This window comes from Dasypus novemcinctus, chromosome 5 (genome assembly GCF_030445035.2).
Source record: "Dasypus novemcinctus isolate mDasNov1 chromosome 5, mDasNov1.1.hap2, whole genome shotgun sequence".
Lineage (NCBI taxonomy): Eukaryota > Metazoa > Chordata > Mammalia > Cingulata > Dasypodidae > Dasypus > Dasypus novemcinctus.
The window spans coordinates 11,111,144-11,138,323 of record NC_080677.1 but is presented as its reverse complement, the minus strand read 5'-3'; the positions used below and the strand labels follow the sequence as shown (position 1 = coordinate 11,138,323).

At 57.8% G+C, this 27,180-nt stretch overlaps 1 protein-coding gene, 1 long non-coding RNA gene and 1 other non-coding gene across 3 annotated transcripts; all 3 read right to left on the bottom strand.

The window, feature by feature from the left end:
• Positions 1-327: 327 nt before the first annotated feature.
• On the bottom strand, positions 328-17,315 carry MYO1G (myosin IG). The gene is made up of 23 exons (XM_058296667.2): positions 17,083-17,315; positions 16,065-16,247; positions 14,581-14,789; positions 14,391-14,484; positions 13,458-13,623; positions 13,187-13,240; positions 11,347-11,442; positions 10,087-10,203; positions 9,420-9,644; positions 9,168-9,313; positions 8,770-8,884; positions 8,499-8,669; positions 8,285-8,355; positions 6,968-7,042; positions 6,655-6,787; positions 5,845-6,011; positions 5,226-5,433; positions 3,245-3,468; positions 2,498-2,642; positions 1,976-2,080; positions 1,671-1,784; positions 665-819; positions 328-570 (listed from the first exon to the last, which is right to left on the bottom strand). The coding sequence occupies exons 2-23, from the start codon at positions 16,151-16,153 to the stop codon at positions 414-416; spliced, it is 3,036 nt and encodes a 1,011-aa protein (XP_058152650.1). The 5' UTR covers positions 16,154-16,247; positions 17,083-17,315; the 3' UTR covers positions 328-413.
• Positions 17,316-19,826: 2,511 nt separating this feature from the next.
• Positions 19,827-23,751, bottom strand: LOC101410996 (uncharacterized). Its single transcript, XR_001118557.3, has 4 exons — positions 23,617-23,751; positions 21,846-21,972; positions 20,712-20,866; positions 19,827-20,229 (listed from the first exon to the last, which is right to left on the bottom strand). It is a non-coding gene; the product is annotated as an uncharacterized lncRNA (long non-coding RNA).
• Positions 22,097-22,231, bottom strand: LOC111763898 (small nucleolar RNA SNORA9). The gene has a single exon (XR_002796634.1). It is a non-coding gene; the product is annotated as a small nucleolar RNA SNORA9 (small nucleolar RNA).
• Positions 23,752-27,180: the final 3,429 nt, after the last annotated feature.

Sequence of the window (27,180 nt, the reverse complement as noted above, 5' to 3'; positions counted from 1 at the left end):
GGGGCCCAGGGGGACGCTGCCCCAGGGGCGGGAGGCCCAGGGGAACGCTTCCCAGAAGAGGGAGCAGAGAGGGAGCTGGGTGATGTCAGCACGGCACCTTCCGAAAGCCAGGACAGGCAGCCTGGGGCACTTGAGGGTGACATGCGTCCTCTCTCTCTCCTTGTCCCTTACGTTGGGCCCCAGGGCTCCTCCTCTAGTTCGGTGTGACCCCCAGGGGGCGAGCAGGGGGGGTCAAGTTCAGGCTTCTCTGGGCCACCCAGAGGCTCCACCCGCTGCAGGGAGCCGGGACCCTTGTCCGTCTCTGATACCTCCAGGCACAAACCCAGCTGGGAACTGACGGGGCAGACTTTATTTGTGACGGTGCGGTCCTGGGCTCAGGAGGAGGGGACCGGGTGACGGCCCGGGGGGCGCGCTCAGCGGCTGGGCCAGAGGAGGGTGAAGGCATTGCGGCGGCAGCGGAAGTCGGGGGCTGGCTGCTCCGGCCGGGGCTCCACGGAGACGAGGCGCCGGGCTCCGCGCTGGCTCAGGGGGATGCAGTCGGAGACGCGGACCTCCAGGGCCTGGCCCTCCCTGGGGGGGGGGGGGGCGGGGGCGGGAGGGCAGGCTCAGGGGCGGGCCGGGGGCTGCCGCCACCACCCACACCCAGCCCGGGGTCGGGCCTCACCCTTGGCAGTGGGCGGCCAGCACGCCCACCAGCTCCCCCACGCGGTTGTCGCGCTCCGGCTGCGTGCGGTGCAGGCAGACCACCAGGTCGTCCACGCCGCGGGCGTGCAGCACCACCAGCTGGTCCCGCCCGCTGGTCACGCTGACCCCTGTCACCTGGGCGTGGAGGCGCGGGGTCAGCGTGCAGGCGAGCCCCGGGCGCCCCGCCCGGACACCCCAACCCACCCCCACACGCACCTGCCCATAAGTCCCCCTGCCTTTTCAGAGCCCCCCAAACACAGCTCCCTCTAGTACCCTCTCCCCAGAAAGACGTTCCCGAGTCTCTCCGCCCCCGCCCAGGAACTCTGCCTCCACTGGGCACGCTCTGCTCCTGTCTCCCCCAAAAGGAGAAGGTCGGACAAGCCCGTGCAGTGATGGCCACCCACCACCCACGGCCACTGAGCCTTGGGGATGTGCCACCGTGATGGAGGAGCCGCATTTTAAATTGTGCTTGGTCTTCGCTAATTTAAATTAATTCGGTGAACGCGGCTCGGGGCTACTGTGTGGACGCAGTGGCAAAAAAGGCCCCTTCCACTCTGGCGGCGCAGGGACCTGGCCCCTAGGACTGGGGGAGACCCAAGGTAAAGGGTCTCCAGCCCTGCCGTTCAGGGTGCTCTTGTCTTTAGGCAGGGAGAAGACTAGAGTCCCGGGAACTGGGGCTCGAGGTGGGGTCCTTGAAAGGACAGACAGAGCCAGGACAGGTCGGCCCCGGTGGGCCAGCAGGGGACCCGGTGGGGGCAAGGAGCTGGGCCGGGTTCGAGGGCGTCTCTGGCATGCAAAAACGAGGGGCCAGTGCAGACGTGGGGCAGGGGTGTCAGAGAGCAGAGAGCCCGCGGGGACGTGGGAACTGCGGCTGGAGGGTGGGGCCAAGCCCCGGGGGACGGGGTGCCTTTGCTCGCAGAGGCGACGAGGAGCCACCCGGGTTCCGAGCCCCAAGCCGGGGCGGGGCCGGGCCGGGGCGCGCTCACCGCGCGCAGGGGCAGGGCGCGCATCACGCGGTACTGCCTGCCGGGCTCCAGCTTGTACACGTGCCGGTCGGTGAGCAGCAGCGCGCGGTCGCGGCTCTTCCGGAAGCGATTCACCTGCAGGGGACAGCGGCTGGGGACGCGGGGCGGGGAGGTACGGCCCCGGACTTTCCTGGCTCCCCTCCCCGGCGGGCCCGCTGCTGGGTTGCTGCCGGGGGGTCTGGAAAGGCGTCCGGGCGACCGCGACGCCTCTGAGCCAGGGCCCCGCCAGGCCCCTCTGTCCACCCCTGTGTCCCCCAGCCTCCAACCTTGCGCACGTGGCTGGAAAAGAGCACCGCCCCAAAGCCGTCCTTCTCCCGGAGGCTCTCCAGCCGCTGTGCGAAGAGGCCCGAGGCGGCTGGGTTGTCAGAGGCCTGCGGGGGTGGGGTGGGGCGGGGGCGACAGGGGTCTCAGGACCGGGCTGGGGCGGGGGGGGGGGGGGGGGCAGGCAAGACACAGGCCGCTCTAAGCCCTGCTCGAGGAACTGCCTCCAGCCGCGGGCGCACCCGGCCTTCTCCGGAAGCCCGGGTGCCCCGCGAGCACCCGCGGGGGAGGCTGGGGTGGAGGTCCGCCCCGAAGCCTCCCGCTTGGGCAGGCGACAACTGGCCACGATGACGGGCAAGTGCCGTGAGCGCAGAGGACACGGCCCTCAGCTCCGAAGGCCTAGGTCTAAAGCCCGCGCCCTTCCCATCCTCCCACCTATCCCCCTCCAGCCCGTTCGTTCCCACTCAGACCCACCCAGAGGGGGCTACGACGGCCGTGAGCCGGCTCTCGGGAGGCACCTCACTCACCGAGGACAGGTAGTCGCGCGCCCAGGCCCGCTGGCAGCCCCAGTCCTGGCGCAAGCCCTGCAGGGCCCCCATGGCGGCCACCTTGGCCTTGATTTGGGCCATGTCCGAAGGCGGGATGTTCTTCACCAGCTGCCGGGCCCGCCACCTGGCGGAGGGACGGGCAGTCACACGCGGCCCGGGGCGGGCTGCTGACGCTCCGCAGGGCTCCGCGCCCCCTGCCATCCCGTCGTCTCCGCCTGGCCCCCTAGTCCCGCTCCTCAGGACGCACCCCTCACCCACGGGAGAAGCCCTGGGGCCCCACCTCTGCCGCCTTCTCTGGTCTCGGCCCCGCCCTCCCTACACTTGTCCCTGGAAAGTAACCCCAGACCCAGCCGCTCAGAGCCCTCCAGCCTCCAAGTGCACTGCTCTTTCTGCAACCCCTCTCCTCCTCACTTGGAGAACTCCTACTCAGCCCTCAAAGCCCTGCTCAAAGGCAGACTTATTCCCAGGCCAGAAGGGCCCTTCCTCTGCAGATCAAGACCGTCAACCCCTTGAGGACTAGACGGAGGTCTGCAGCCCCCCGAATGCCCGGCGAGCGCCCGGGGTGGCCCTGGGGGCGTAGGGCACAGCCTCCGTGGTCTCACTTAGAAAGTGCACCTATCTCTGTCCACCCACGGGCCATCTGTGAACACTGGACAGCGGGCCCAGGGTGTTCACTGGGGAACGAGTACCTGGGGCAGCAGCGCGGGGCGCAGGCGCGGGGCGTACCTGCAGAAGAGCGCGCGGCAGGTGTCCTGGAAGGGCTGCAGCACGGCGGGCGCGGGCGGCCAGGCCAGGTCGCGGCCGAAGAGCGGGGGCTGCCGGGCGGCCTGGAAGCGGCGCTGCAGCTCCGCCAGGTGCGCGCGCACCTTGTGCCGCCGGAAGGCGCGCATGATGGTGTAGACGGCCCGCAGGCGCCGGCACCGCCACCGCGCCAGGGTGCCCCGCCAGGCCTGCGGGCGGGAGCGCGGTCAGCCCGCAGGTCCAGGTGCCGGGAGGCCCGCCCCGTGCCCCGGGGCCTCGGGCTTCTCCAGGGGGTCGGCGCCTGGGTCCCTTCTTCCTAAACGCGCCCTGGTTAGGCTCCAGGGCCCCCAGGGCGTCAGGATAGAGATGGAGGGTTTCACCACTCCGGCCGTGCCAAGGCCAAGTCCTCCAGAGACCCGGGGGAGGACCACAGACAGCAGGCTCTCAACCCCACTGCGGGGCCCTGCAAGGCAGGCAGCCGGGGGCCCTGCAGACTGCAAGGGGCTGGGGCGGTGGGCAGGCTACTGCAACCGAGGACTGGTATTTGGATGCTGATTTGAACAATCCGGGAAGTTTGAATACCGCCTGGATATTAGATGATAACAACACATGGGTGTTAACTTTTAAAATGGTGGTAATGGTACTGTGATTATGTTCTTAAAAATAATCCCAAGGGAAGCCCATGTGGCTCAAGCAGTTCAGTGCTTGCCTACTACATGGGGAGGGGGGTGTCCTAGGTTCCATTTCTGGTGCCTCCTAGAGAAGACTAGCAAGACAGAGCTGATGCAACTGGCTGGTGCCATGAGCTGATGCAGGGTGATGCAATGAAGAGAGATAGTGAGGAAACACAATGAGAGACACAACAAGCAGGGAGTGGAGGTGGCTCAAGTGATTGGGTGCCTCCCTCCCACATGGGAGATCCCGGGTTTGGTTCCCAGTGCCTCCTAAAAAGATGAACAGAGAGTAGACAGTGAGCACAATCATTGGGGGGAGGGGGGAATAAATAAATTTTAAAAATAAAATAAATCTTAAAAAAAATAATCCCTATATGTTAGAATAATTCAAAGAGACAAGTAAATACAATGTAAGCTCATTGATTGGATTCTGGACTTTAAAAAGTTGTAATGCATAATATTGGGATCACTGAGGAAATTTGAACATGGTCTACATATTAGATATTCAGATGTGTAGGTTATTTCATTAGTTAAGTTTCTTGAATGTGCTAATCTCACAGTGGCTATAAAGGGGAATATTCTCGTTTGTAGGATATGCCTGCTGATGTACTGGGGTGTCGTGATGCCTGCAACTTACTTTTGAGGGAAAACACTTACGAGTGTGTGTGTATAGGTGTGTGTATACAGAGAGAGGAAGCACAACTGCAGCAACCCAGGCGACTGGTGTACGGGTGTTCATTACAGTAGCCTTTCGGCTTTTATGTAGGTTTGAACATTTTCAAAGGAAAAACGTATGGGGCAAGGCGGAAGAATCCTTAGCCTTTGGAAATACATGCTAAAATGATTGTAGATGAAATTATTTGCTTCAAAATAACTGGGAGAGGGTTACAGGGGAGCACACAAAACCACACTGGCCACGAGTGGCTATTGCCGAAGCTGGTCAAGGGGAGCTTGGGGGTTCAGCACCCTATTCCCCATACATTTCTAAGTCTGAAATGTTCCATATTAGTGAGGTAGAAGGGAGGGATGTATGGAAGGAAGGAGGGAGGGAAGCAGGCAGGCAAAATTTCTGAACACCTTCTGAGCAGCTGGATCCAGCTGGGCCTGCAGCTGGAAGCCCAAAGGACTTTGTGGCGCCTGAACTGTAGTCATACTTGCTAAGTCGGCTGCACCTGTCATTTTTTCTCTTGGAAGCCCTGATGTGGGCTGTCCTGGAAAGCCCGCCCCTTGGCCCAGACCGCCCGGGCTCTGCCTCACTCCTGGGCGGGGTGGGCCCGTCCTGCCAGCCTCACCTTCTGCAGCAGGAGCACGATGATGGGGATGAGGGCGGCCCGGCTCTGCTCCAGCGCCACCAGGGTCTGGGGGGAGCGGATGAACAGCTTGCTGTGGCCAAAGGCCACGTCCCCCTGCAGCTTGTGCTGCTCCAGGAGGGCGCTCACGGCCGCCCTGTCTGAGCCCAGCAGGTGATTGGGCCAGGTGTACTCGCAGGTCATCTTGTACCTGTCATCACAGGGACAGGGGGCAGTGAAGGCCAGGCCCACGGGAGGTGGGGCACGGAGCCCACCTGCACCCCCCGGAGGGAGAGAGCAGGATGCCGTGAGCTCCTGGGGAGGTCGTTTCCCAACCCTGCTCCATAGGGGACCGCCCTGGGAGCACACAGTGCACGTGGCTAGCGCAGGTGTCATACACTGTTAGCCGGCCGTTTCCAGTGTTCCTTTTTTGTTTTTGTTTTTTTTCGTTTGTTTAGGGTTTTTTTTCCTCTCGTTTTTTTTTTTTTTTTTTTTAATTTTCCAGTGTTCCTTAAGGTTTGAGAAGGGCTGCTGTAGGGAGCAGCTGGTCTACCTCCGTATTCCACAGGGCTCCCGGCCCGTGGTGGTGATGGATGTGGCCAGGGTGTTGGGGCGCCAGTACCTGAGGAGGAATCGAGGGTAGGGCTGGCGGGAAGCGAAGCCGGCCCTGCGGACCCTCACGTTCTCCAGCAGCCCGAGGTAGGAGACTTGGTGGCGGCAGTGGCCCTCATCCAGCTTCCCAGCCACCTTGTCCTCGTTGGGTTTGATGCAGCGGACGTAGTAGGGCTCCTGCGGTGCCAGGGGCAGGGGGGACGTGGTGTCAGGCCACACCAAGCCAGGGGCTTCCCCTACCCCTCTGCAGCCCCTGCGTAGGGTTGCCGTGAAAGCCAAGTTCACAGTCCGGAACCGCAGAGCTGCAAGCGGCAATGGCCTCAGGTCTGCCCGCCCCGTTCCCACCACCTGCTGCCCTGTAGGTGGAGAAGAGGCACTGCCTGGGAGTGGGGGCCAAGGGGGGCGGAGAGCAGGCAGGGGGCCCAGGTCAGGAAGAGAGTCGGGGTGGACGGAGGGCCCCATGGGCCCAGGGGCTGGCCGGAGGGGGCGGGGCCAGGGCCGGGTCCCAGCCCAGTGTGGGGTGGGGGAGCCGTGGCCAGGCCGGGGGAGCGGGGTCTCCACCAGCTCAGCCCTCTCTGTCCGCGCCTCCCGGCTCACCCTCTCTCCCTGTGGGCCAGTGTCCTGCTCTTGGAGCCCTTGGCAGGTCCTGAGTCTGCCGCACCCCAGAGGCCACGGGCCGGGGTTCAAACCCAGCCTAGCCATCTTAACTGCGCCCAGGTGGACGTGGCAGACAGGAAGCAACCCCACACAGCACCCCGAGAAGCGCAGCCTGCCGCGGCGGCTGGGGGTGCCCGGGTCTGCGCAGAGGGGGCGCGGGTACCTTGGAGGCCAAGTTTTCCACCAGGGCCACCATGGAGTTCTTGAAGAGCGTGCCGGCCGTCAGGGGGCGTTTGGTCACTTCCGTGATGTCCTGCTGTCCGTCCGGCCACATGGCCCGCAGGGTGGGGTCGGTGCTGGGGACACGGGGCCGGGCAAGGCCGCGTGGCTCAGGAGCAGCCAAGCCCCGCCCCCCTGACCCCGGGCCACCAGCCCTGCCCTTCACAAGCCCCACGGAGCCTGGAGCTCGACCCTCAGGCTCCCCAGCCCAGGCCAGTGGCTGGCTCCCGCCCCCAGGCCCCCCAAGCCACGCTCACCTGTTGTACAGCAGCCGCTTGAAGTCCTGGAAGAGGAAGTCTCTGTTCTTATCGATGAAGCCCTCCACGGAGTACCTGCAGGAGAGGGGGGTGGGTAAGGGCTGGAGGGTGTCAGCCCGGGGGGGGGGGGGGCTGGGCATACAGGCCGGCGGCCCCAGCCTCTGCGAGCCCCGCTCCTTCTACCAGCCTCTTGTCACTGTCAGCCTCTTGTCTCCCTGCGCCATCTGCTTCCCCGTGCCAGCCTCTCTTCCTCCCCTCCCAGGCCCTCCTCTCCCTCTCATGCCTGCCTTCTCCCTCATGTAAGAACCCCTCGGGAGAAGCTGCTTTCCTGGGAGATGCACAGAGCGGCCAAGCACCTGGCTCAGGGCCCAATGTCCTAGCGCTGAATCCCAGCTCTACCATGCAGATGCTGCGTGACGTTGGGCACATTACTTAACCTCTCCGTGCCTCAACAGACATAGAGTTCTCAAACAGCGCCTGCTGAGTGTCAGTGAAAATTGGCAATGACAATTATTACCAGGAACTCCTGGCTCATGGACCTGTTTCAACCTGGTGGGCACTGAGAAACTCAGAATCTTCCTCTCATACTTGACTTTGACTGCTCCCAAGCTCAGGGCCAAAATTTTGGCTTCACCTCTGGCACTCGTAAAGACTCAGGGCACAAGTTCTGGCTGCTCATCACCATCTACTTTATTTCTTATGCCTATAAAGTACACACTAGACACATGTAACTCCCTGGGAGTTGAGCAACAGGCGAGTTCCCACGAAAAACAGTAAAACAATACTTGAAGGTCACTCCAAGCTTGATATCCAGAGTGGTCCAAGCCCACAGGCAGCTACCGCCTCCGAGGGGGTCTCGTTAGAACCGCAGCATCTTGCCCCTCCCCCACGCCGCACCTGCCTTTTAAGAGGACCTGTTTCCAAGCGCTGCTCCCGGGATGAAGGGGTGCGCCCCACCCTGGCGGCACCTTAGAATCCCCTGCCCCTGCCCCTCCATCACACACAGATTCTGATCCGACTGGCCAGGGGTGGGGTCCAGACGAGGGCATTTAAAAAAATTTGTGTTTCTTTTTATTTCGTTTAAGGGCGTTTTAAAAACACTCCCCAGAAGGTTCTAGTTTGCAGCCAGGGTAGAGAACCTACAAAAGCCCGCTTCACGTCCTGAACTCGTGAATCTGGTGAAGGGCGTGCTTTCCGTTTCTTAAAAAAGGAAACAGAGAGGGGCAATTGGGTCGCGTTTACGCCCGCTCCCCGCGATGGGGTGGAACGGGTGCCCGTGCTGGGTCAGGGACCCGGGCGGGGCCAGGGGGTCCTTACGTGACGTCCCCTGCGTAGTGCTTGATGCGGAAGTCCCGGCCAAACTCCATGGTCTTGTCTGTGGGGCAGAGCTGTGGGGGACCGCGGTCAGGGCACGGAAGGGGCGGGGGTCTGCAGGAGGCCGTGGCCCCGCGGTGCAGGCCCGCCCTAGGGGACCCCCTGGCCCAGCGGTGGCACGCCGGGCACCCCCGTGTCCCCACCGGCCCCCGGGCACCTGGCGGCTGGTGTAGTGCGCGTGGTGCCGGTGGTGGGTGTCCAGGGCTTGCAGGAAGATGCGGTCAGTGACGGAGCCCGCCGAGCTGCATGCCTCGTCCAGCACGGCCAGGATGCCCCGGTGCGGCCGCTCCACCAGCTCCACGATGGCCGCGTTGTTGAAGTACTCGACCTGGGGGCCGGGGGGGAGCAGGCACGGTCCCCCGGGGCCTCGGCTGGCCCCGCTCCCCCGCAGCCCCCCCGCAGACGCCGAGGGCCCACCCCGCGCTCACGCTCTGCCAGGTGATGCCCTCGCGCTGGTACTCCTCCTGCTCCTGCTTCAGGATGAGCTGGATGAACAGCTGCTGCAGCTTCTCGTTGCAGTAGTTGATGCAGAACTGCTCGAAGCTGGGGACCGGGCGGGGGGCGGGGGGGCTTTCAGAGGCGCCTGGTCCTCCCGGGGGGCTGTTCCTCCGCGTGGGGTGAGTGCAAAGGATGGCGCGGCTTTCCCTGAGTTATCTGTGCGCTGTGTTCATTGGAGGGGCTCTGGTGCCCAGAACCCCCTGCAAGGCTCTTCTTGGAAGATGCTGTCCCTCCTCTGTGCCCCTCCTTCGCCCGATCCGCTCGCTACCCCTGGGGCCTGCACTCCAGCACGGATTTGGGAGGCATGGGCACAGGGCGGCTGGCCCACCTGTTGACCGGGAGCACCTCGAAGCCATAGATGTCCAGCACGCCGATGACCGTGTCCTTGCCGTCCCGTCGAGGGTCCCGGCCACGGGCTTCCATGATGCTGTTGATCCGGTTGACGACCCACTCAAACAGCCGCTGGTACACCGCCTGGGAGGGGCAGGGGAAGGCTGCATCTTGCTGTCCCTGACCTGGCCTCCTCCAGGAAGGCCTCCCGGGTTGCGCTCTTCCCTTGCCACCTGCCGCCCCCAGGTACCTTGGCACAGGCGTCCCGGGCGTAGCAGGCCTCGGCTGCGGTGTGGCCCTTCTCAATGAGGTCCCTGCCCCCCGAGGCCACGGTGCGAGCCAGCAGGGAGCGGAGCACCAGGTCCCGCGGTGTGGCCGTCAGCTCAGCCACGTGGTCCACCAGCACCTCGTCGGCCACTGCCAGGCCGCCCTTCTCCTGCCCCTCTGCCTCCGTCTCCATGAACTCAATGTTTCCCTGGTAATGGGGGCCCAGACAGTGTCAGGCAGTGTCAGGCTCCAGGTCCCAAAGAAGGAGGAGAAGGGCAGGGACGAGGGGGAGCAGCCTGTGCTCAGCACGAGCCATGGCCAGAAATGTTAGTGGGGCACCAGGACATGCCGAGAGTCCCCACCCCGGCCGCACACAGCCTCTCCTGTCCACCTGCCCCTCCAGGCCCAGTGCCGGCTCCACCGCCCAGCTGTGCTGAGTGGGGGTGTGCACTGTCACATTTAGTCCTCCTGACGGCCGGAGGAATGCATGTCACCGTTTATCCTCACCCTGTGTCAGAGAGGCTCACAGGAGCTGAGAACCCGCCCAGCGCCCAGCGCAGGCCTGCTCCGTGTTCCGGCTGCCCTTGCACCCTGGAGCAGCCTCTTCTCCCAGGGACTACCCACTCCAGGCCGCTCCCCGCCAGGCTCACCAGGTGCAATATGGCAGCCAGGATCCGATGCACGGAGTCCACCTCCTTGGGACTGAAGCCAATCACCCTCATAGCCTGGGTCACTGCTTGGTGGTTCTTCTCGTCACTATCTGAAGTCTGAGGGAAGAAAGGGCTCAAGATGCCAGGGCTGTACTGAGCTCAGTGCACCATGGTACTCACAGCCCCGGGCTGTGCTGAACCCAGTACACCCAGTAGTCTATACTGAGCCCTGTTTCCACCATCCTGGGCCATGCTGAGCCTAGTACATCCTGGTACTCTGAGCCTTGTTCCACCACCCTGGGCCATGCTGAGTCCAGTGCACCCAGTACTTTCTACTGAGCACTTTTCTCACTACTTTAGACTGTGCTGAACCCATTGCACCCAGTACTCTATACTGAGCCCTGTTCCCACCATCCCATGCCATGGTGAGCCCAGAACACCCTAGTATTCACACTAAGCCTTGTTCCCACCACCCTGGGCCATGCTGAATCCAGTGCACCCAGTACTCTATCCTTTTTTTTTAAGATTTATTTTTTATTTATTTCTCTCCCATTCCCCCCCTCCCCCATTTGTCTGCTCTCTGTGTCTTCGCTGCATGTTCTTCTGTGACCGCTTCTATCCTTATCAGTGGCATCCGGAATCTGTGTTTCTTTTTGTTGCATCATCCTGTTGTGTCAGCTCTCCATGTGTGTGGGGCCATTCTTGGGCAGGCTGCACTTTCTTTTGCGCTGGGTGCACTCCTGCACGTGGGGCTCCCCTATGCGGGGGACACCCCTGCATGGCATGGCACTCCCTGCGCACATCAGCACTATGCATGGGCCAGCTCCACAGGGGATCAAGGAGGCCCGGGGTCTGAACCGCGGACCTCCCATGAGGTAAGTGGACGCCCCATCCACTGAGCCAAGTCCGCTTCCCTCCAGTACTCTATACTGAGCCCTGTTCCCACTACCCAGGTCTTGCTAAGTTTGGTGCATCCTGGTACTCACACTGAGCCCCGTTCCTACCACCTCAGTACTGTGCCAAACCCAGTGCACCCAGTATTCTCTACTGACTCCTTTTCCCACCATCCCAGGTCATGCTGAGCTCAGTACATCCTGGTACTCACACTGAGTCCTGTTCCCACCACGCCAGTGCTGGGCCAAACCCAGCCCATCTCTGCACTCACACTGACCCCTGGGCCCATGCCTGAGGTGAGCCCCTGCACCCCCAGCGCCCACGCTAAGCCTCCCATGGTTGCGTGCTGCCATTCCCACTACTCACACTGAGCCCTGCTCCCTGGCGGGTGAAATTATACAGAGCAGGGTTCCTCTCCAAGTGCAGTTTCTGTAGCACCTTGTCCTCACTGCCCTTTAGCACCTGCAGGAGACAGAGACCCCCCAAGCTAGGCTTCTCGAAACCCCCAGGGCCCCTCACACACACACACACAGCGTGAGAAACAGACACAGATACAGACAAGTCATCCCTCATTTCACTGTGTGCCCAACCAAAGGCAGGCGTCCCCTCCGCGGCCAGCGGTGGGAACCGAAACCCTCTGCTCTCAAGGCGCTCACGGCCCAGTCAGGGCAAGAGGTTCCTGCAGTGTGGCTGCAGTGCTGAGCGGGAGCACGTGGGTTTGGGGGGCTCTCCTGAGATCACAGAGGAGCCCCAGAGTTTTAAGGAGGGGAGGCATCAGGGGAGGCTGGGTCACAGAGGGGCAGCAGGGTGCTGGGGAGGGAGCCACTGCAGTACTTGGTGGGGTGGGGCCGCCAGGTTTGGGGCTATGGCAACTTTAGCATCTGAAAATCCTATTGCCGTTGCCTCTAAATTGTATCCAGTTCTGTTTGGGGTGATGGAAACGTTTTGGTAACGGATGGTGACAGCACCACATTCTCAGCGCCATTAACGGCACTGAACTGTACACCTGAAAGTGGTTCTAACGAGAAATTTTATGTTGTACAGACTGCCACAATTTGATAATAATTAAAACAGAAGAAATGTATCCAGAATCAAAATAGTGATAGAAAGTATTGTTGGTTCAACTGGGATCATTTAAATATGGGTCAGATATTAGATGAAAGTATGGAATTATTACTTTCTTCAGTGAGATAATGGTATTCTGTGTATGGAAGAGAATGACCTTATTCTTAAGAGATAAATGCTGAATATTTAGGGGGTTAAGTTAAAATGTCTGCAACTCTCAAAACAATGGCAAAGACTTTGCATAGATATGAAGATAGAGGAAGCAAATACGGCAAACTGCCAGCCATGCCGATTGTACTGCGCCATCCACTTCTTGTATATATTTTTCCGTATTTGTTAATGTTGTCATAATAAATTGGGAGGAAAAACTTGCCTAGCTATATCTTCATGTAGCTTATGCATGTTTGTGTGTATTATATAAATTACATAAAAAGCTCATTGTCGGCCGAGCTCAGCCCTAGAATCCCAGCACACACACACATACACCCCACTTCTACCTTGGCCGCCTGGTTTGCCCACTCTCCCTGGAGTCCTTGTGCCACCCTTGCCCCTGCAGCCCCTCCTCAACTGCAGAGGCGCCCTCCTAAGCTGTAAAAGGCCTCTCCGCTGCCCACAGGCCTGCTCAGCCCCCCTCCCGCGGCCCAGGCTCCTTCCCCCTGCTCCCAGCGCTGTCTCGCCCATCCCGTCGGTGGACTGCCTCACCTCCTTGCTCCAAAGCCCCCTTCTCAGGACGACCCCCCAGCACCCCCGCGCCCCAACTCCGCTCCAACGCTTCTTACCCCTCCCCCCCAGGCCTTACACTTGATTACATCTTGGCTCTTTCCGCCTGTCCCCTGCTGGAGCAGGGGCACGCGGGTGGCGGTGGGGGGGGAACCGTTTTGTTCCTTGCTGTCGCCCCAGCATCAGGGGAATGGGCAGGGCTGGCGTGGGTGGGAGGGAGGGAGAGGGAGTGGGGTGCAGTGGGGCGCGGGGCACGGACTAGGGGCTGCGGGGGAGGGGGCGGCTGGGCTGGGGAAGGGATGGTGGGCGCAGCCGAGCCCCGGGAGGCAAGGCGGGGCTTGGAGGGGGAGCGGGGAGATGGGGCTAAGGGGGGGGTGCAAAGGCGGGTGGGGTCGGCCCCGCCCCCCCGTGTGGCGCTTACCTGGTAGAAGGAGTGGAAGTTCCGTTCGCCCACGTGCTGCTTGAGGACCCGAGACTGGGGAAAGAGGGGGAGCTGAGGGGCCCTGCCTCCGTAAGGGCCCGCCCTCGGGGGATTCCTGTGCCAGCGCTGGCGGCGGGGCTGCGATCCCCGGTCCCAGGCCTCCGGCCTCCAAGTCTCCAGCGCCTCCCCAGCCCCTCCTGGTCTGGGAAGGGTCTCGGGGCCGGACCCCCGTCAAGGCAGCCCGCAGGGCGGTGGGCGAGAGCCGGCCCACCTTCTCCAGCAGGTAGCTGTGGATGTGTCCCCCGATGGGGTCTCCCTTGAAGTCGAAATTGATGTCCATGTACTTGCCGAAGCGGCTGGAGTTGTGGTTGCGGTTGGTGCGCGCGTTGCCGAAGGCCTCCAGCACGCAGGTGGAGCCCAGCAGCACCTCCTTGACCCTGGGCGGGCGGGACAGGCGTCCAGGCCCCGGACGGACCCCCAGCCTCCTTGCTGGGGCGTCGCCGCCTCCCACAAACCCCAGAAACTCCAGGACCCGGTGGGACCGGAGCGCGCGTGGAGGGGGCTGCAGCCCGGGGCCTGCAGGCAGCTCTCGCCCCTTTCCAGACACCCTAAATGGGAGCGTCCTCCACCCCTCCGGGCGCGCGGGCCCTGAGACTGTGTGCAGTGCTCAGGGCGGACCGGCTCAGGCATGGCCTTTTAGCCCCTGCTGCCTGCCCCCCTTCTCCAGGCGGCCTCCTTCTGGGGGGTAGGGGGTGCTGGCCTGGCGGCGCGTGGCCTCCCGCTGCGCCTGCTGGGGAGTGCACGTCGCGCCTTGCTAGCCGTGGCACCCCACCCTCAACAGGAAGGCCCTGGGGCTCCCCACAGGAAGCCGCTTTTGCAAGGCCCGCGGCTGGGGAGCCTCAGCGCAGGCCCTGCCTCCCTGGCACCTGGGCCGGGCCAGACGCCGGCTGCCGCCTCGGCCTCCTCCGGTGCGCCCCAGCCCTCCTCCACCATCTGCCCCACTGGCGGGCACCCCTGCCCTGGGCGTGGGTCACTGCCTGGCTCACCTCCGGGTGGAACCTTTTGGGGCCACCCCACTCAACGAGCAGAAGGAATCCTTGGCCGGGGCTTGAGTTCCGGCCTCTTCCTTGCGGGTCTCGGGGACTAAGGCCAAAGGCAGGAGCCCAGGCGGCTCCCCCCCGGCCCCCACCGCCCCTGCCCTCACCTCTCCACTTCAGCCCTCTGGCTCGGGTTGGTGACAGCGGCGATGTACTGCATGATGTGCTTGCTGGCCTCCGTCTTCCCTGCCCCGCTCTCCCCTGGGTGGACGGACAGACGGACGAGACCCCTTAGGTCAGCGGGCCCGCCGGCCCCTCGCCGGCCCGGGGGTGCGGGGCCACGGGGAGGTGCCTCACCCGAGATGACGATGCAGGTGTCCCTGGCGCGCCGCTTCATGGCCTTGTAGGCCGCGTTGGCGACGGCGTAGAGGTGGGGCGGCCGCTCGTAGAGCTCGCGGCCCTGGTGCTGGGCGATGGCCTCCGGCCCGTAGAGTGGCAGTTCTTGGTAGGGGTTCACGGACACCAGCACCTCGCCAATGTAGGTGTAGATGCGGCCCTTCTCGAACCTGGGGGCGGGGCCGCACCTCAGCACCCGGCGCCCGCCGGCACGCCCCGCCCAAGGAGCTAGGGGAAGGGAGGGCAGGACCCGGAGGGGGCCAGCTGGGCAGTGCTGGGGGCCCAGGGACCTCTAATGGTGGCTCTTCCACGGGCACCCCAGGTGGGCGGGCCTCACGGCCGCCCACTGCGTGACAGAGGAAAGAACGCTGTCGCCCTGGCCCTGCTTGGCATCCTGGCATGGGCTTTGCTCCTGACATGGACACGGGCAGAGGGCCGGGGGGAGGACAGTTGGTCGACTCAGGGCCCAGGACTGAGGCTTGGAGGAGGAGAGGGAGGGAGGCCGTGGGCGACTTCCTGTCTCAAGGCCTGGGCTGGAACGGGGGCAGAGGATGCCCTGTCTGGCCCCACCCAGGCAACGGGGTGGAGGGGGGGGCAAGGAGGGGACTGGGGGGCAGCAGTCCTGGCGTCTGCAGCTGCTGGCCGCCCCCTCCTGCTCACACACTCTCCTGCCCACAAACCGAGATCACCGCGAGGGGCCTCCTGTCCGAGTCTGCCTGCCGCCGGCTCTCTTGACCTCCTGCCCTGGAGGACAAGCAGCCCCTGCTCCCCAGACCTCGGGCTTGCCCCGACCTCGGACCGCCCTGTTCCGGTGGTCCCCAGCCTCCATGGGCCTCCTGTCCCCTGCCCGCCGCTGGCCTGGGTGCCCTCCCGGTGTCTCTTCCCTGTCCGCAGGGGACCTAGCCTTGCAATGAGCTCTCCCACTTCCAGACTGGGTGACCTGGGGCCAGGGCTGTCATCATGGGAACAAGGTGACGGTAGCTGCCGCTAGGTTGGCTAAGAGCGAAGTGGAGTCACGTCCACGAGGGGCCTGGCTCAGTGCTGGGGCGAGCGAGAAGCATGACAGGCTGTGGCAGCTCGGACTCATTTCCCCGTCCCTCGGCCCGGGCCTGCCTGCCTCCCTCGCGCTCCTCAGGGAGCTTCCCAGAGCACAGCGGGTCCCCGCGGCCCCCCCAGCAACCTCAGGGGCCCAGGTGGTCTCCAGGCCGCCCTCTGGCCCCTGGTGAGCAGCACGCCTGTGGTGATTGTCCCCATGCCCTGGATCCTGCTGGAACCACGAGAGATGGAGCAAGGGAGCAGAGGTCAGGCAAGGGGAGGAGGGAGGCAGGCTCTGGCGGGGTGGGTCCAAGGCCCCCCGGGGAGAGGGGGGCCTACCTGCGGCCCCCGGTCCTGCTGACGGAGCCCAGGGCGGTTCCCCTGGAGCAGAGCGACGCCGTGGGACCTACCTGAGCTTCAGGTTCTCCATGAAGTCCTCCATGGTCACTTGGTCCAGAAGCACAAAGTCGGGCTTGCCATACTCAGGGCCGTCCTCCATCCCGCCGGCTGCCCCGCACTTGGGGGGCCAGTTGGCCGGAGAGGCTGAGGCGGGGGCTCCGGGCGTCCCTCGCCCTCCCGCCGTGCCTCCAGCACTGCAGAGAAATAGGAACTGGGTTCCGGCCCTTGGCAGGGGCGGCCCTCCCCCGCGCTCCCCCTCGGAGGTGCCCTGACCGCTTCCTGGCTCCCCTCTCCAGCGAGGGTGTGCCCCAACCGTTACCACTGAGGCCACAGCCACGGGCCCGGATGCTCGGGTCCCTGCCTGCCTGCTCTGGAGCTTCGCTGCTGGGCCTCAGGAGGAAGCTCCTGGCCTCTGTGATTTCTCTAGCCCCACCCACCCCACCCACCCGGAGCCGCAGACGATTCGGGTGAGCACCCTAGCAGCGTGTGAGGCTCATCGGTGGAGCTTTTGCCCCAGTTTCCTGATTGTGGTAGTGCGTGTACAGCTGTGTCTGTCCAAACTCACGGAACTGACACTAAGAGTATTTTCGTGTGAGTGAATTATACCTAACCAAGATGAAAAAGGAAAAAAATATGGATGCCCCTTGTCAGATTTAGTTGATTTGGGGTTGGGGACTAGGCATATTTAAAGCGTGCTGCCAGGCCACGCTGGGCTGCAAATGACCCTGCCCCAGGGACCAGGGGTCCAAATTCCTCATGCTGCAATCTCTGGTACCGGGGATGGGATGCGGGGCTAGAGAGACACCATCTAGTATCCCCTTGGAATCATGGCCCCCAGACAGTCCACCCAGGACTCAGGGATCCTGTTTCCCTAAAGGTCCCTAAGTCAGGGACCAGTCGGTGGTGGTGGGGGTGTGCTTGATGGGATCCCTTTGTGCATCTAACCATCCTCTTGATCCATCCACCCATCCACTCATCCACCCACCCATCCACCCACCCACCCATCCACCCATTCATCCACTCACTTACCACTTAACAGCCAGGCTCAGAACCAGGAGCTCTCGTATGTCTCATCCTAATTCCCACAATTTTCAGAGGTATGTTGATGAGGCTGCTGAGGCCCAGGAAAGGTGTGAAATTTGCCCCACCCCAAAAAAATTTTGCTCTAGGTAGCACATTTGGAAAGTGGTCAAAGTGGCCGTCAGGCTCAGGCTTGTCCCCAAATACAGCCCTCCTGACCACGCAGTGCAGGCTTGTGCGCAGGCGTGAGGCAGGTGCTCTCTCTCCTCCCTCTTCCAGCTGGGGCCAGAGGCCAGACACTAGTATTCCCCACACATTCCCACAGCTTTGCAATTTCTGTCATACTCACGCTGGTTTAACCACTATCTTTAAATCAACTCACTTTTTAAACTTACCTTTGAAATAACTGTCTGATAGGCAAGTTAAGACTACTGTTTCTCAAATTCCTTAAAAGAGGTGCCTACCTAATAAAACTACAAGTGCTGGCTCAAGCACCTGCTAAAACCTGCTGTCCTCCATGGCGATAAGGGCGCTGCTGGCAGGAAGGCGCTCTGGAGCAGGTGCCTGGATACATCAGGCGCCTGTGCCAGGCCTGGGATTCCTCGTGGGTGACTTCGGGTCAATTTTCGTCCTTCCAAGTGAGACCCCCTCCTGGGCCCCAGCCTCTGCTTTTGAGGGCTTCCCAGACCAAGTCAAAAGAACCTGGGGAATTCTCACCCTGACCTTGCCTCATCATTTGTGTGGTTTCACTTCCCCAATCTCAAGGGGCAACTCCCAGAGTTTATCTTAATGCTTTAAAGGAACAGGCATGGCTGTGTCCTGATAAGGCTGTATGGACACTGAAATTTGAATTTCATAGAATAAAATGATTTTTAGATTCTTCTTCCGTTTTAAAGCATCAAAACTAGTTTTAGCTCAGGATTTGGCCCACGAGTAAACTCTCTTGCCTTTTGAACCATTCTTGCCTTCTGTACCCTGCTCTCGCTGTGTCCCCTCGCACGGATCAACATGCAAGTAAACTCTGGGCATTTATAGTCTGTAGTGGGAAACTGTAGTCTGTAAATCAGCTCCCTTTACAGCCCCTTCCTCTCTACCTGGGACCATTTCTCTTTCCTCCCTAACTTAATCAATTACTGGCCTAACTCACTGGACCTGCTCTTGAAATTCATTCCTGCAGCATAGTCAAGAACCTAGACAAAATCTGGTTACATGTTTGGCGAGCCAGCCAGGAGTTTGCAGTTTGCTACCCTCTGCTTTAGGCACTGGTGGGTTAGTGACCCTGACCAGAACTGCAGAGCACATTACATTTTCTCCATCTTAACAGCTCATGCAATATTTGCCTTGCCTTGCTTCATTTAATTCTCACAATTTCAGTTTCAGTAGGACTTAGTCTCATTTTACGAATACTGAAACTGAGGCCGAGAGATTAGGGAATTTGCCCAAGGCGACTTAGCAAGAGAGTACTGGATTCAAACTTAGGCCTTTTGCTTCAAATACAATTACAATATCACACCAAGGGAAGGTCCTGACCCCTTTGGGCCCTTCAGCACTGAATCCAGGGGCTCCTGCTCAGAACCCAGGGGAAGGCTGTACAGTTTCTGTCCCAGGCCTGTCCTTGGGAGGCAAGACAAGTGGTAGCCCTATTGCAGCTCTCCCAGGGCATGCCTCCGGCAGGATTGACAGGCAGGGGTAGGTGGGGCACAGTGAACGTGGTGAGCAAATAGGTGGTGGAGGGCTAAAGCAGCACCAGACGCAAGTACGGCAGGGAGGGGCCCCTCCCTCGAGCCTGCTGGAGGCTGAAGGACGCCTCCTCACCCTGATGGTGGTTTTACCGTCAGCTATCTAACCTCAGTCAGCTCTGCAGTGCCTCCCTCTATCCAGTCTTCTGCAGTCTCGTCCCACTGCTTCACCCTCCTATGCAGCCATCGGCTCCCAACCCCCAGGCTTGCTTGGCTGATGACGGGGTTGTGGCAAGGCCCATGGATAGCTTCTGACCCCTAAAAGCCAGCCCTTTTGCACCATGCCCCTGCAGGGGAATACTAGACTATAAAACCACTCAGCGGTCGTCTAGATTGGCTCTCTGCACAGGGACACCCTAATTTTTGTTGCAGGCATTTAGCCCCTATTGGTTTAGGGCCATTCAGCTTGGTCTGGGACAAGGATTCCAGGTGTAGGGACTTTGGCCACTTTCCCACTCACTGTTTAGTAACCCATCTGAAACTAAGTGGCTTCCTGCATCTTTGCCTGCACCCTGTCTGTAGTGCTGCCCCTTAATAATATCAAACTGACATTGAGCTAAATGAACTGAAACTATAGTTTCACCAAACTGAAGTTGGTGGAGTGCAGCAATTACTTCATAATCGTCATAAATTAGAAAATGAGTGTCACATACACCAAGGGTATTAATTCACAAACTTGTTTGTAGGCCAGTCCCAAGGTGACCCACTCTGGGGTAAGGGACAATCTGCCCCAGGAGGCTGAGCACCCATGGGAACGCACTCCAGGGTCTTTAGGTAGAGCTCCTGATGACAGCCCCCTCCCTGCTCTGCAGAATTCAGTCTTAGATGTAGTAAAAATAGGTGGTGTACATAGCTGAGGTGACTGAGAAGTGAGGACTATATACAAAGTCACAAGCAGGAGGAGGACAAAACGCCCTGGGGTCCCTGGTTACTAAGAACACCTTCAAGAAGGAAGGGCAAGAGCCTACCGCTGTGCCTAGCATAAAGAAAGAACAAACAAGACACTGGGCTGGATCACAGATTTAAAAACCACCTTTATTGAACCACAACCCACACCACCCCAGGCTTAAGCCTCAGCTAGACTCTCTACCCACCAGTATTATTCCAAGAACCAGAAATTCCAGTGACTTTTTTGTGGGTAATTTATGCTCCCCCCCCCCCCCCATTGTTTGCACTCTCGGTGTCTGCTCCTCTTTTTTTTTTTAAGGAGGCACTGGGAACCAAACCCGGGACCTCCCATGTGGGAGGGAGGTGCCCAATTGCTTGAGCCACCCGTGCTTGCTGCTTGTTGTGCCTCTCACTGTGTCTCCTTGCTGCATCAGCTTGCTGTCTTCTTTATGAGGCACCGGGACCAAATCTGGGACCTCCTATGTGGTTGGCAGGCACCCAACTCCTTGAGCCACATCTACTTCCTCATCTGTAAAGAGAAGGAAATGTGTACCTCAGGCCTGCTGTGAAAATCAAGTGGCAATAAGGATTGTTATTAAATGTCCACTGCCAGTAAGTAGCAATAATAGAACTGGAGCCCGCATCTCCTGACTCTGAACTCTAGTTCCTTTTGGACATCTTGTGAACTTCACAGTATTTACTGGCAGAGCTTGCCCTTTTAGACTAACACATCACACCACGATTTCTGGAGAAAGGGCTAGAAGGTCTAATTCCCAAACACAAGGGCCCAAATTTACAGTAAATTTACAGTAAAATTTAAAAGAATTAGGATCTCCTGAGTAGTGATAACATAAGCTTTCTGGGACTCAAATTTATGTAACATGGGAAGGCCTGAACAAGACAATGGTTTCTCAACTTTTCTTCTGGTCATGGGACTCAAGTGGAAAAATAACATATAAAACAAACGGAAATGGAATTCCTTGCCCGGCTAGGCCCTTCCTGCATACATACCACTGCACTGATTCCATGGAACAGCCTGATCACTACCCAAGGCACAGCCTTTCAAGGATCTTCCAGCTCTGGCATTATGGGAATTTTGCTGCTCAACTACCAGGGGAATGGTAGACTCCAAAGTGCCATGCATCGTGGTGGAAAGACATCATAGCCTGCTTGAGAGAGGTGGCTGTCAAGAACTGTGAAGGGTCAAATACCATGCTCATAAGTGAAGACAGCCCACATTCTTCGTGGAACCCAATAGAGGGACACAGATTTCTCAGCAAGAGACAAAACAGCTTTACTATTCACGGCAGGAGCTGCAGGCAGAGTACCAGCCACCTGTGTCCTGATCCCTATGAGGCAATGCAAAGGAGTTAGGAGGCACCTGCACACACAGTGGGCTGTTACAGAAAGGACACCGACATCTTTTATGGTGGACAAGAAGCATGCCTGCCCTCTGCTCTGCAGGGAGAGACTTACTCTCATATTGTAATACCTCACTCCTAAGACACAGAAACATGAGGCTGACTGAGACTTGTCTCCAATAGGAACCCTGCTCAAGTCCAACATGTTCAGCATCTGCTCCCATACTGGAGAGAGAGCTGGAAGCCTCCACCTTCCAAGCACCATGTCTAGTGCTGACCACACCCCCACCCAGAGGAACACAGCAGAGCTGCAGCTGCCCTGTCCAAGCCCACCACACCCTTCCCAGCCCGCTGGCTGACATATGGCATTTCCCTCAAACCCACTTTCTACCCCAGTCTAGATTCCACTCAGCCTCCCAATCTGGCACAAGGAAAAGTTAAGCACATACTTTAGACTATGAAGACCTGGGTCAAACCCCCAATCTAGTTTCCAGCTGGGCAACCCTGGACACAGTTCTGACCTTGCGGCTCCTCACCTGTGCTGGAGCTACAACTATTTGCCTCAACAATGAAACTAAGCTGGGCATCAGCAGGTTTGGCACAAGATGTGCTCAGCAGACATTTGTGCCCGACTCTCCAAGTCTTCTATTAAAATCAGCTCATGCTGCCCTCACCCTCCCAGTTCCTTAGGCATTCAGCTCTTCAGTAAAAACTTAGCCTTCGTTTCTCTAACTGCATACACTGTAGACTCAGAGTCTCTGAAAATCTGAATCTTAAAGTTTACCTTGCTTTAAACAAATCGAGAAGCGGATGTGGCTCAGGCTGTTGGGCACTCGTCCCTCATGTGGGAGGTCTTAGGTTTGGTTCCCAGTTCCTCCTGGAGAAGGTAAGCAGACGGACGAGAGAACTGTCTGGGGGAGGGGAGGATTAATAAAGAAAAATAAATAAATAAATAAATCACACATGGCCAAGCGGCTACAATATTAGACAGTGCAGACAAGATGCCTGGTACATGAGATTTGGGAGGGGGCAAGCAACTGTCTGAAATTTCTATAACCTTGCCCCGTAGACGGAGCAGAGCAAGGCCTCAAACCATTTCAAAACTGTTCTTGCAAGCACTGTAGGAATGCACAGGGTCACTGCAGACCCAAGCACGCTGGAGACTTGCAACCCATTCAAATCCCTGACACCCAGGGCATAAAGCAGCACACTGCTGAGCACCAGCCTCTCCAGAAAGCTGAGGGCAGAGCAGATCCCAGAGGTGAATCAGGCATGTTTGGGCTTCCTTTATTCTAGGTCCCCAGAGATAACTCTGAAATAAGGCAGGTTGGAATGGACTCCAGATAAAGCACAATGAAGCTCACAGGGCAAGAGCCTTTCTAGATGAAGGATTAAGGGAAGGTGTCTTGGAAAAGGTAGCCCTTGATAAGGAGATCAGACAATACTAGCCAAATACTATCCTAACATTGTTTTCCCAGACTCTAGAATTCTAGCAGAGGCTCTCCAATTTTTACAGCCACAGAAAAGCCCATATTGCGTAAGTATACAATAGCCCTTTCCTTTCACATTCTCCCGGATATGTATTTTATAGTTTAGAGAACACTCCAGATCGAAGAACAGGGCACATAGACTCTAAAAGGGTTTTCCCCATGAAATAATGTTTAAGAGGAAAGTGGGCTCAGATTTTGGGAAGCCAGAGCTGGGGAATTCCCAGCATTAGTCACCAGGGCATCTTGCAGAAGAACTGCTGTGGCTTTCAGGGTCCTGTCCCACTTCTAGGGACCACCCACATGGTGATGACTTTCACCTATCAAAGGAACAAATGTCATCATCTCAAGTCTGGATTTCTTAAATGGTCTAGGCTCAAATCCCCTGTGCAATGTCCAAACCTCCTCTACTGTGCTACTATTTCTCTAGGAAAAAAAAAAATTTCTTGAAGCACAGCCTCCTCCCCTACCCCCAAGCAGGGCTCCCTGACTCTACTACCCATTTGTCCTTGTGTTATCCCTCAAGGTCAGAATTAATACATTTAATTTCTCCTCAGAGGGAGATCTTCAGAGACATGATGTTAGTTATCCCATCTTCCAGAGTCTCCTCCAGGGAAAAATGTTCCTAATTTGCAGACAGTGAAGGAATGGGCTCCTAGGTTTAGGAGACCTAAAATAACTGCTAACCAGACTTGACCACGTTAAGACTGTAGATTGGGGAAGTTTCTTGCACCTCGGAATTTTTCTGTATCTGCTAAACGGGATCCGAATTACTAACGATTTCTATGAAACGACGGCCCACGGCAGTAGTTCCCCTGCCGGCCGTGGTTCAAGCGTCTCCTCGGCCTGGGCACGCTCCAGTAAATCCCCATTTAATTCCGCCCCCTTTCAAGGGTGGCGAGGAGACCCGAATGCCTGCGGCACCCAGCAGACCGGTCCGTCGGCGTGGACCCAGGCGTGGGAAACCGCGTGGGCCCCTCAGTCCCGCCGCCCTCTCTGTCCCAAGGAGGGAGCCCACAGGCGCGCCGCGGCCGTCCGCCTCCGAGCCCCTGGCCTCTCGACCCTTACCCAGACTCTCGGACGAGCGGGCATACGAGGATGCCATCGGACGCAGACGAAGCCGGGGAGCAAGCTGCAGGAAAAAGGACGCAGCGTGGCCGCGGGCCCTTATTTCCGCCGAGCCCGCCGCGCCCCCCGCGCCCCCGGAAGCAGCTCGGCGCGGCGCGTCACGTGACCCCGTGCCCCACGGCGCGTGCGTCCAGGGGAGGTGACGCCAGACGCAGGCCGCGCAGGGCGGAAGTCGTGTGTGTTGGAAAGCAGCGGTTTTTGTCTTTGAACGGCTTGGTCTGCTAACGGATTTGGTGTCTGCGCAGCGTACGCCGTGCTGGAGTCTCTTTAATGTTCACTGCCGCGCTCGGAGGCGCTTTTATCATCGCCATTTAATGGTGAGGAAGCTGCAGTTAAGGCGTTGGACCAGGGTCACTTAGTTGAGAAGGCGGGGAGCCAGGACTTGAACCCTCGCTTTGGAGCTGCACGCTGAATCCTGGTGTTCTGTTACCTTCCTGTGCCGATTGGCACACGTGGCAAAGGGAACCCAGGGCTATGATGGAGAAGAAAAGAACTCGGAGAGTGACCTGGAAGCAGGACCTCTTAAGTGAACAGGAGCGTGCAGTGGCACAAGGATTTGGAGAAAGGCGCTGCTGGCAGAGGGAGGCACATTGGAAGGCCCTGAGACCGGGAAGGGCGTGGCGTGTTTGAGATACAATTAAGTATTACAGGATTGTAGTGTTCTGGAGGGCTGGGGCTCGTAAGGCTGCAGAGATAGATAAGCACTGCATATTCAGGGCTCTCAAATATCAGGCCGAGACCCTCAACTCTATTCTGTAAGTAAAGACAAACCGAGCAATTTTTGCAACTTGTATTTTGTGTTTAACATCTTACACATATGCTCAAGTACTTTACAGTTTATGAGGCACATTTCATTAAGTTTCAAAAACCCGTGAGGTAGAACAGGCGTATTAGTAATTACTTCTAGATTACTAATACAAAGACTAAGGTTCATGCAAAGAGGTTAAGGGGTTTGTTCAAGATCTCACGGGGAGTGGATGTGGCTCAAGTGGTTGGGTATTTACCTCCCACGTGAGAAGTCCCGGTCGAGTTCTAGTGCCTGCTAAAGATGAGAGCCGTGGGGGAGGGGTGCGGGGGGGTTTTAAAGGAATCTCATAGAAAGTGGGTTTGGCTTAAAGACCACTTCTCTTTCCACTGTCAGTTTGCCATGGGATAATGAAAGAGAACCAGGAAGGCAAAGGGTTACGGTGGGCCATAATGTGTGTGTGTGTGTGTGTGTGTGTGAGAGAGAAGGCAGGCTCTCCTAAGAGACTGAAAGCAAAGAGCATTTTTCTTATTTTTTAAAGTAATAACCCAAAAAATTTCCTAGATGCGTTGGGGAAACTTATCCAAGTAATAAGAAAGGATACTGTAGGGAGCGGGTGTAGCTCCATGGTCGAGCGCCTACTTCCCACATACGAGGCCCGAGGTTCAATCCCCAGTACCTCCAAAAAAGAAAAAAAAAAAAGGTAACTGTGATGGTTTGAAGCAATATGTACCCCAGAAAAACATGTTCTTAAATTTAATCCATTTCTGAGGGTGTGACCCCTTTGCAACTAGGACCTTTTGATGAGGTTATTTTAGGTGTGGCCTAACACAATCAGGATGGGTCTTAAGCCTGTTATCGAAGTCCTTTATAAATGGAATGAATTCAAGATATGAGGGAGAAAGAGTCACAGGAAGCAAGAAGGGAATTGGAACCCAAAAGAGAAGGGACAGACCAGGAGATGTTGCTGTGTGCATTGCATTGTGACGGGGGCCAAAAATTGTCCAGGTAGCCAGCCACAGAAGCTAGTCTTTGGGAAGAAAACATCACCTTGATGATGCCTGACCTCAAAAGTGTGAGCGAATAAATGCCCATATTCAACCTGACCCATTTTCTGGCTTTGAGTAGCCTCGGAAAGGAAAACAGATGCCAAAATATTAAAATCAAAGTTCAACTGCAATTATGCTAGGAAGGCACGGAAGGCTGGTGTAAGGACAGACATGTTGGCAGTATTTTAACTACTTAGCAGGATATGATAAAGCACTTTCTCCAAAACTACATCTCTAAAGAGTAACTCCATTATTCCCTGCCATACAGATGTATGCCTGAAAGCAAAATGGACATTTGAACTCTTGAAGAATAAACAGTTGTATTAGTCAGCCAAATGGGTCCTGATGCAAAATACCAGAAATTGCTTGGTTTTTATAAACGGTATTTATTTGGAGTAGGAGCTAACAGTTACCAGTCCATAAAGCATAAGTTACTTCCCTCACCAAAGTCTATTTCCACATGTTGGAGCAAGATGGCTGCCAATGTCTGTGAGGGTTCAGGCTTCCTGGGTTCCTCTGGGCTCAGCTCCTCTATTTTCTCCACACGGTCAGCTGTGGACTATGAGCCTCTCTAGGCTTTGCCTCTCTCCACAAGGTCAGCTGTAGACTATCAGGTGAACAGCTCTGTCTCTGTCCCTGGGGTTTCTGCGGTGTCTAAGGAGCCATCTCTATTCCTGAGTTCTTCTCCTGGCTCAGATACTCTCTTCCCGGGGCTTGCTTCTCTTCCCTCTGTGTGCTGATTTCCTAGGGCTCCAGCTTAAGACCAGCATCAGACTCCAACATCAAAACCCCAACATAACCCCCCCCCCCCCCCCGAGTTCTTCCTTTGTCATGCCTTTTGTCTGTGAATCCCCACCACCAAGGGTGGGGACTCAACACCCTAATGACGTAGCCCAATCAAAGCCCTAATCATAACTTAATCATGCCCAGGTACAGCCCGGATTACAAACATAATCCAATATTTATTTTTGGAATTGATAACCATATCAAACTGCTGCAACAGTTATAGCCAAGGAGATATCAGAGGCAGTCTTGCAAGGTGGTTTCCATTGAGGACACACAGGGTGACTGTACTTCTGAGGGGTCATCGTGATCCCGACCTAGTTTGGTCTTTTATCATTTATAGGCCTAGATACTGGATATTATAAATTCATTGAGCATCTACTCTAACCAACTCCACAAGGACTAATTCATTAATCAATTGAACATGAATTGACCATGTGCGTGTGGCAGTACGAAATGCTGCCTGGCATATGTCAAAGAATAACACAGGGATATTTTAGTTTGCTAAGAGCTGCTGGGAGCAATATACCAGAAAAGGGTTGACTATTTTTTTTTTTTAAGATTTATTTATTTCTCCCCTTCCTCTCCTCACACCCTGCTGTTTTTGCTGTCTGTGTTGTGTTCTCATTTTTTTCTCCTCTAGGATTCACTGGGATTCGATCCTGGAGACCTCTGATGGGGAGGGAGGTTCGCTGCCAATTGCACCACCTCAGTTCCTGATTTCTGCTGCTTCATATTGACTCTCCCCTTGTCTCTCTTTTGATTCCTCTTGCCGTGTGACTCACTTGCGCAGGGCACTGGCTTACCATGGGGGCACTTGCGCAGCACTTGTGCGAGCACTGGCTCACCATGCAGGCAGTCACGTGGGCACTGGCTTGTCATGCAGACACGCCTTCTCTTCTCTCTCACCAGGAGGCCCCAGGGGTT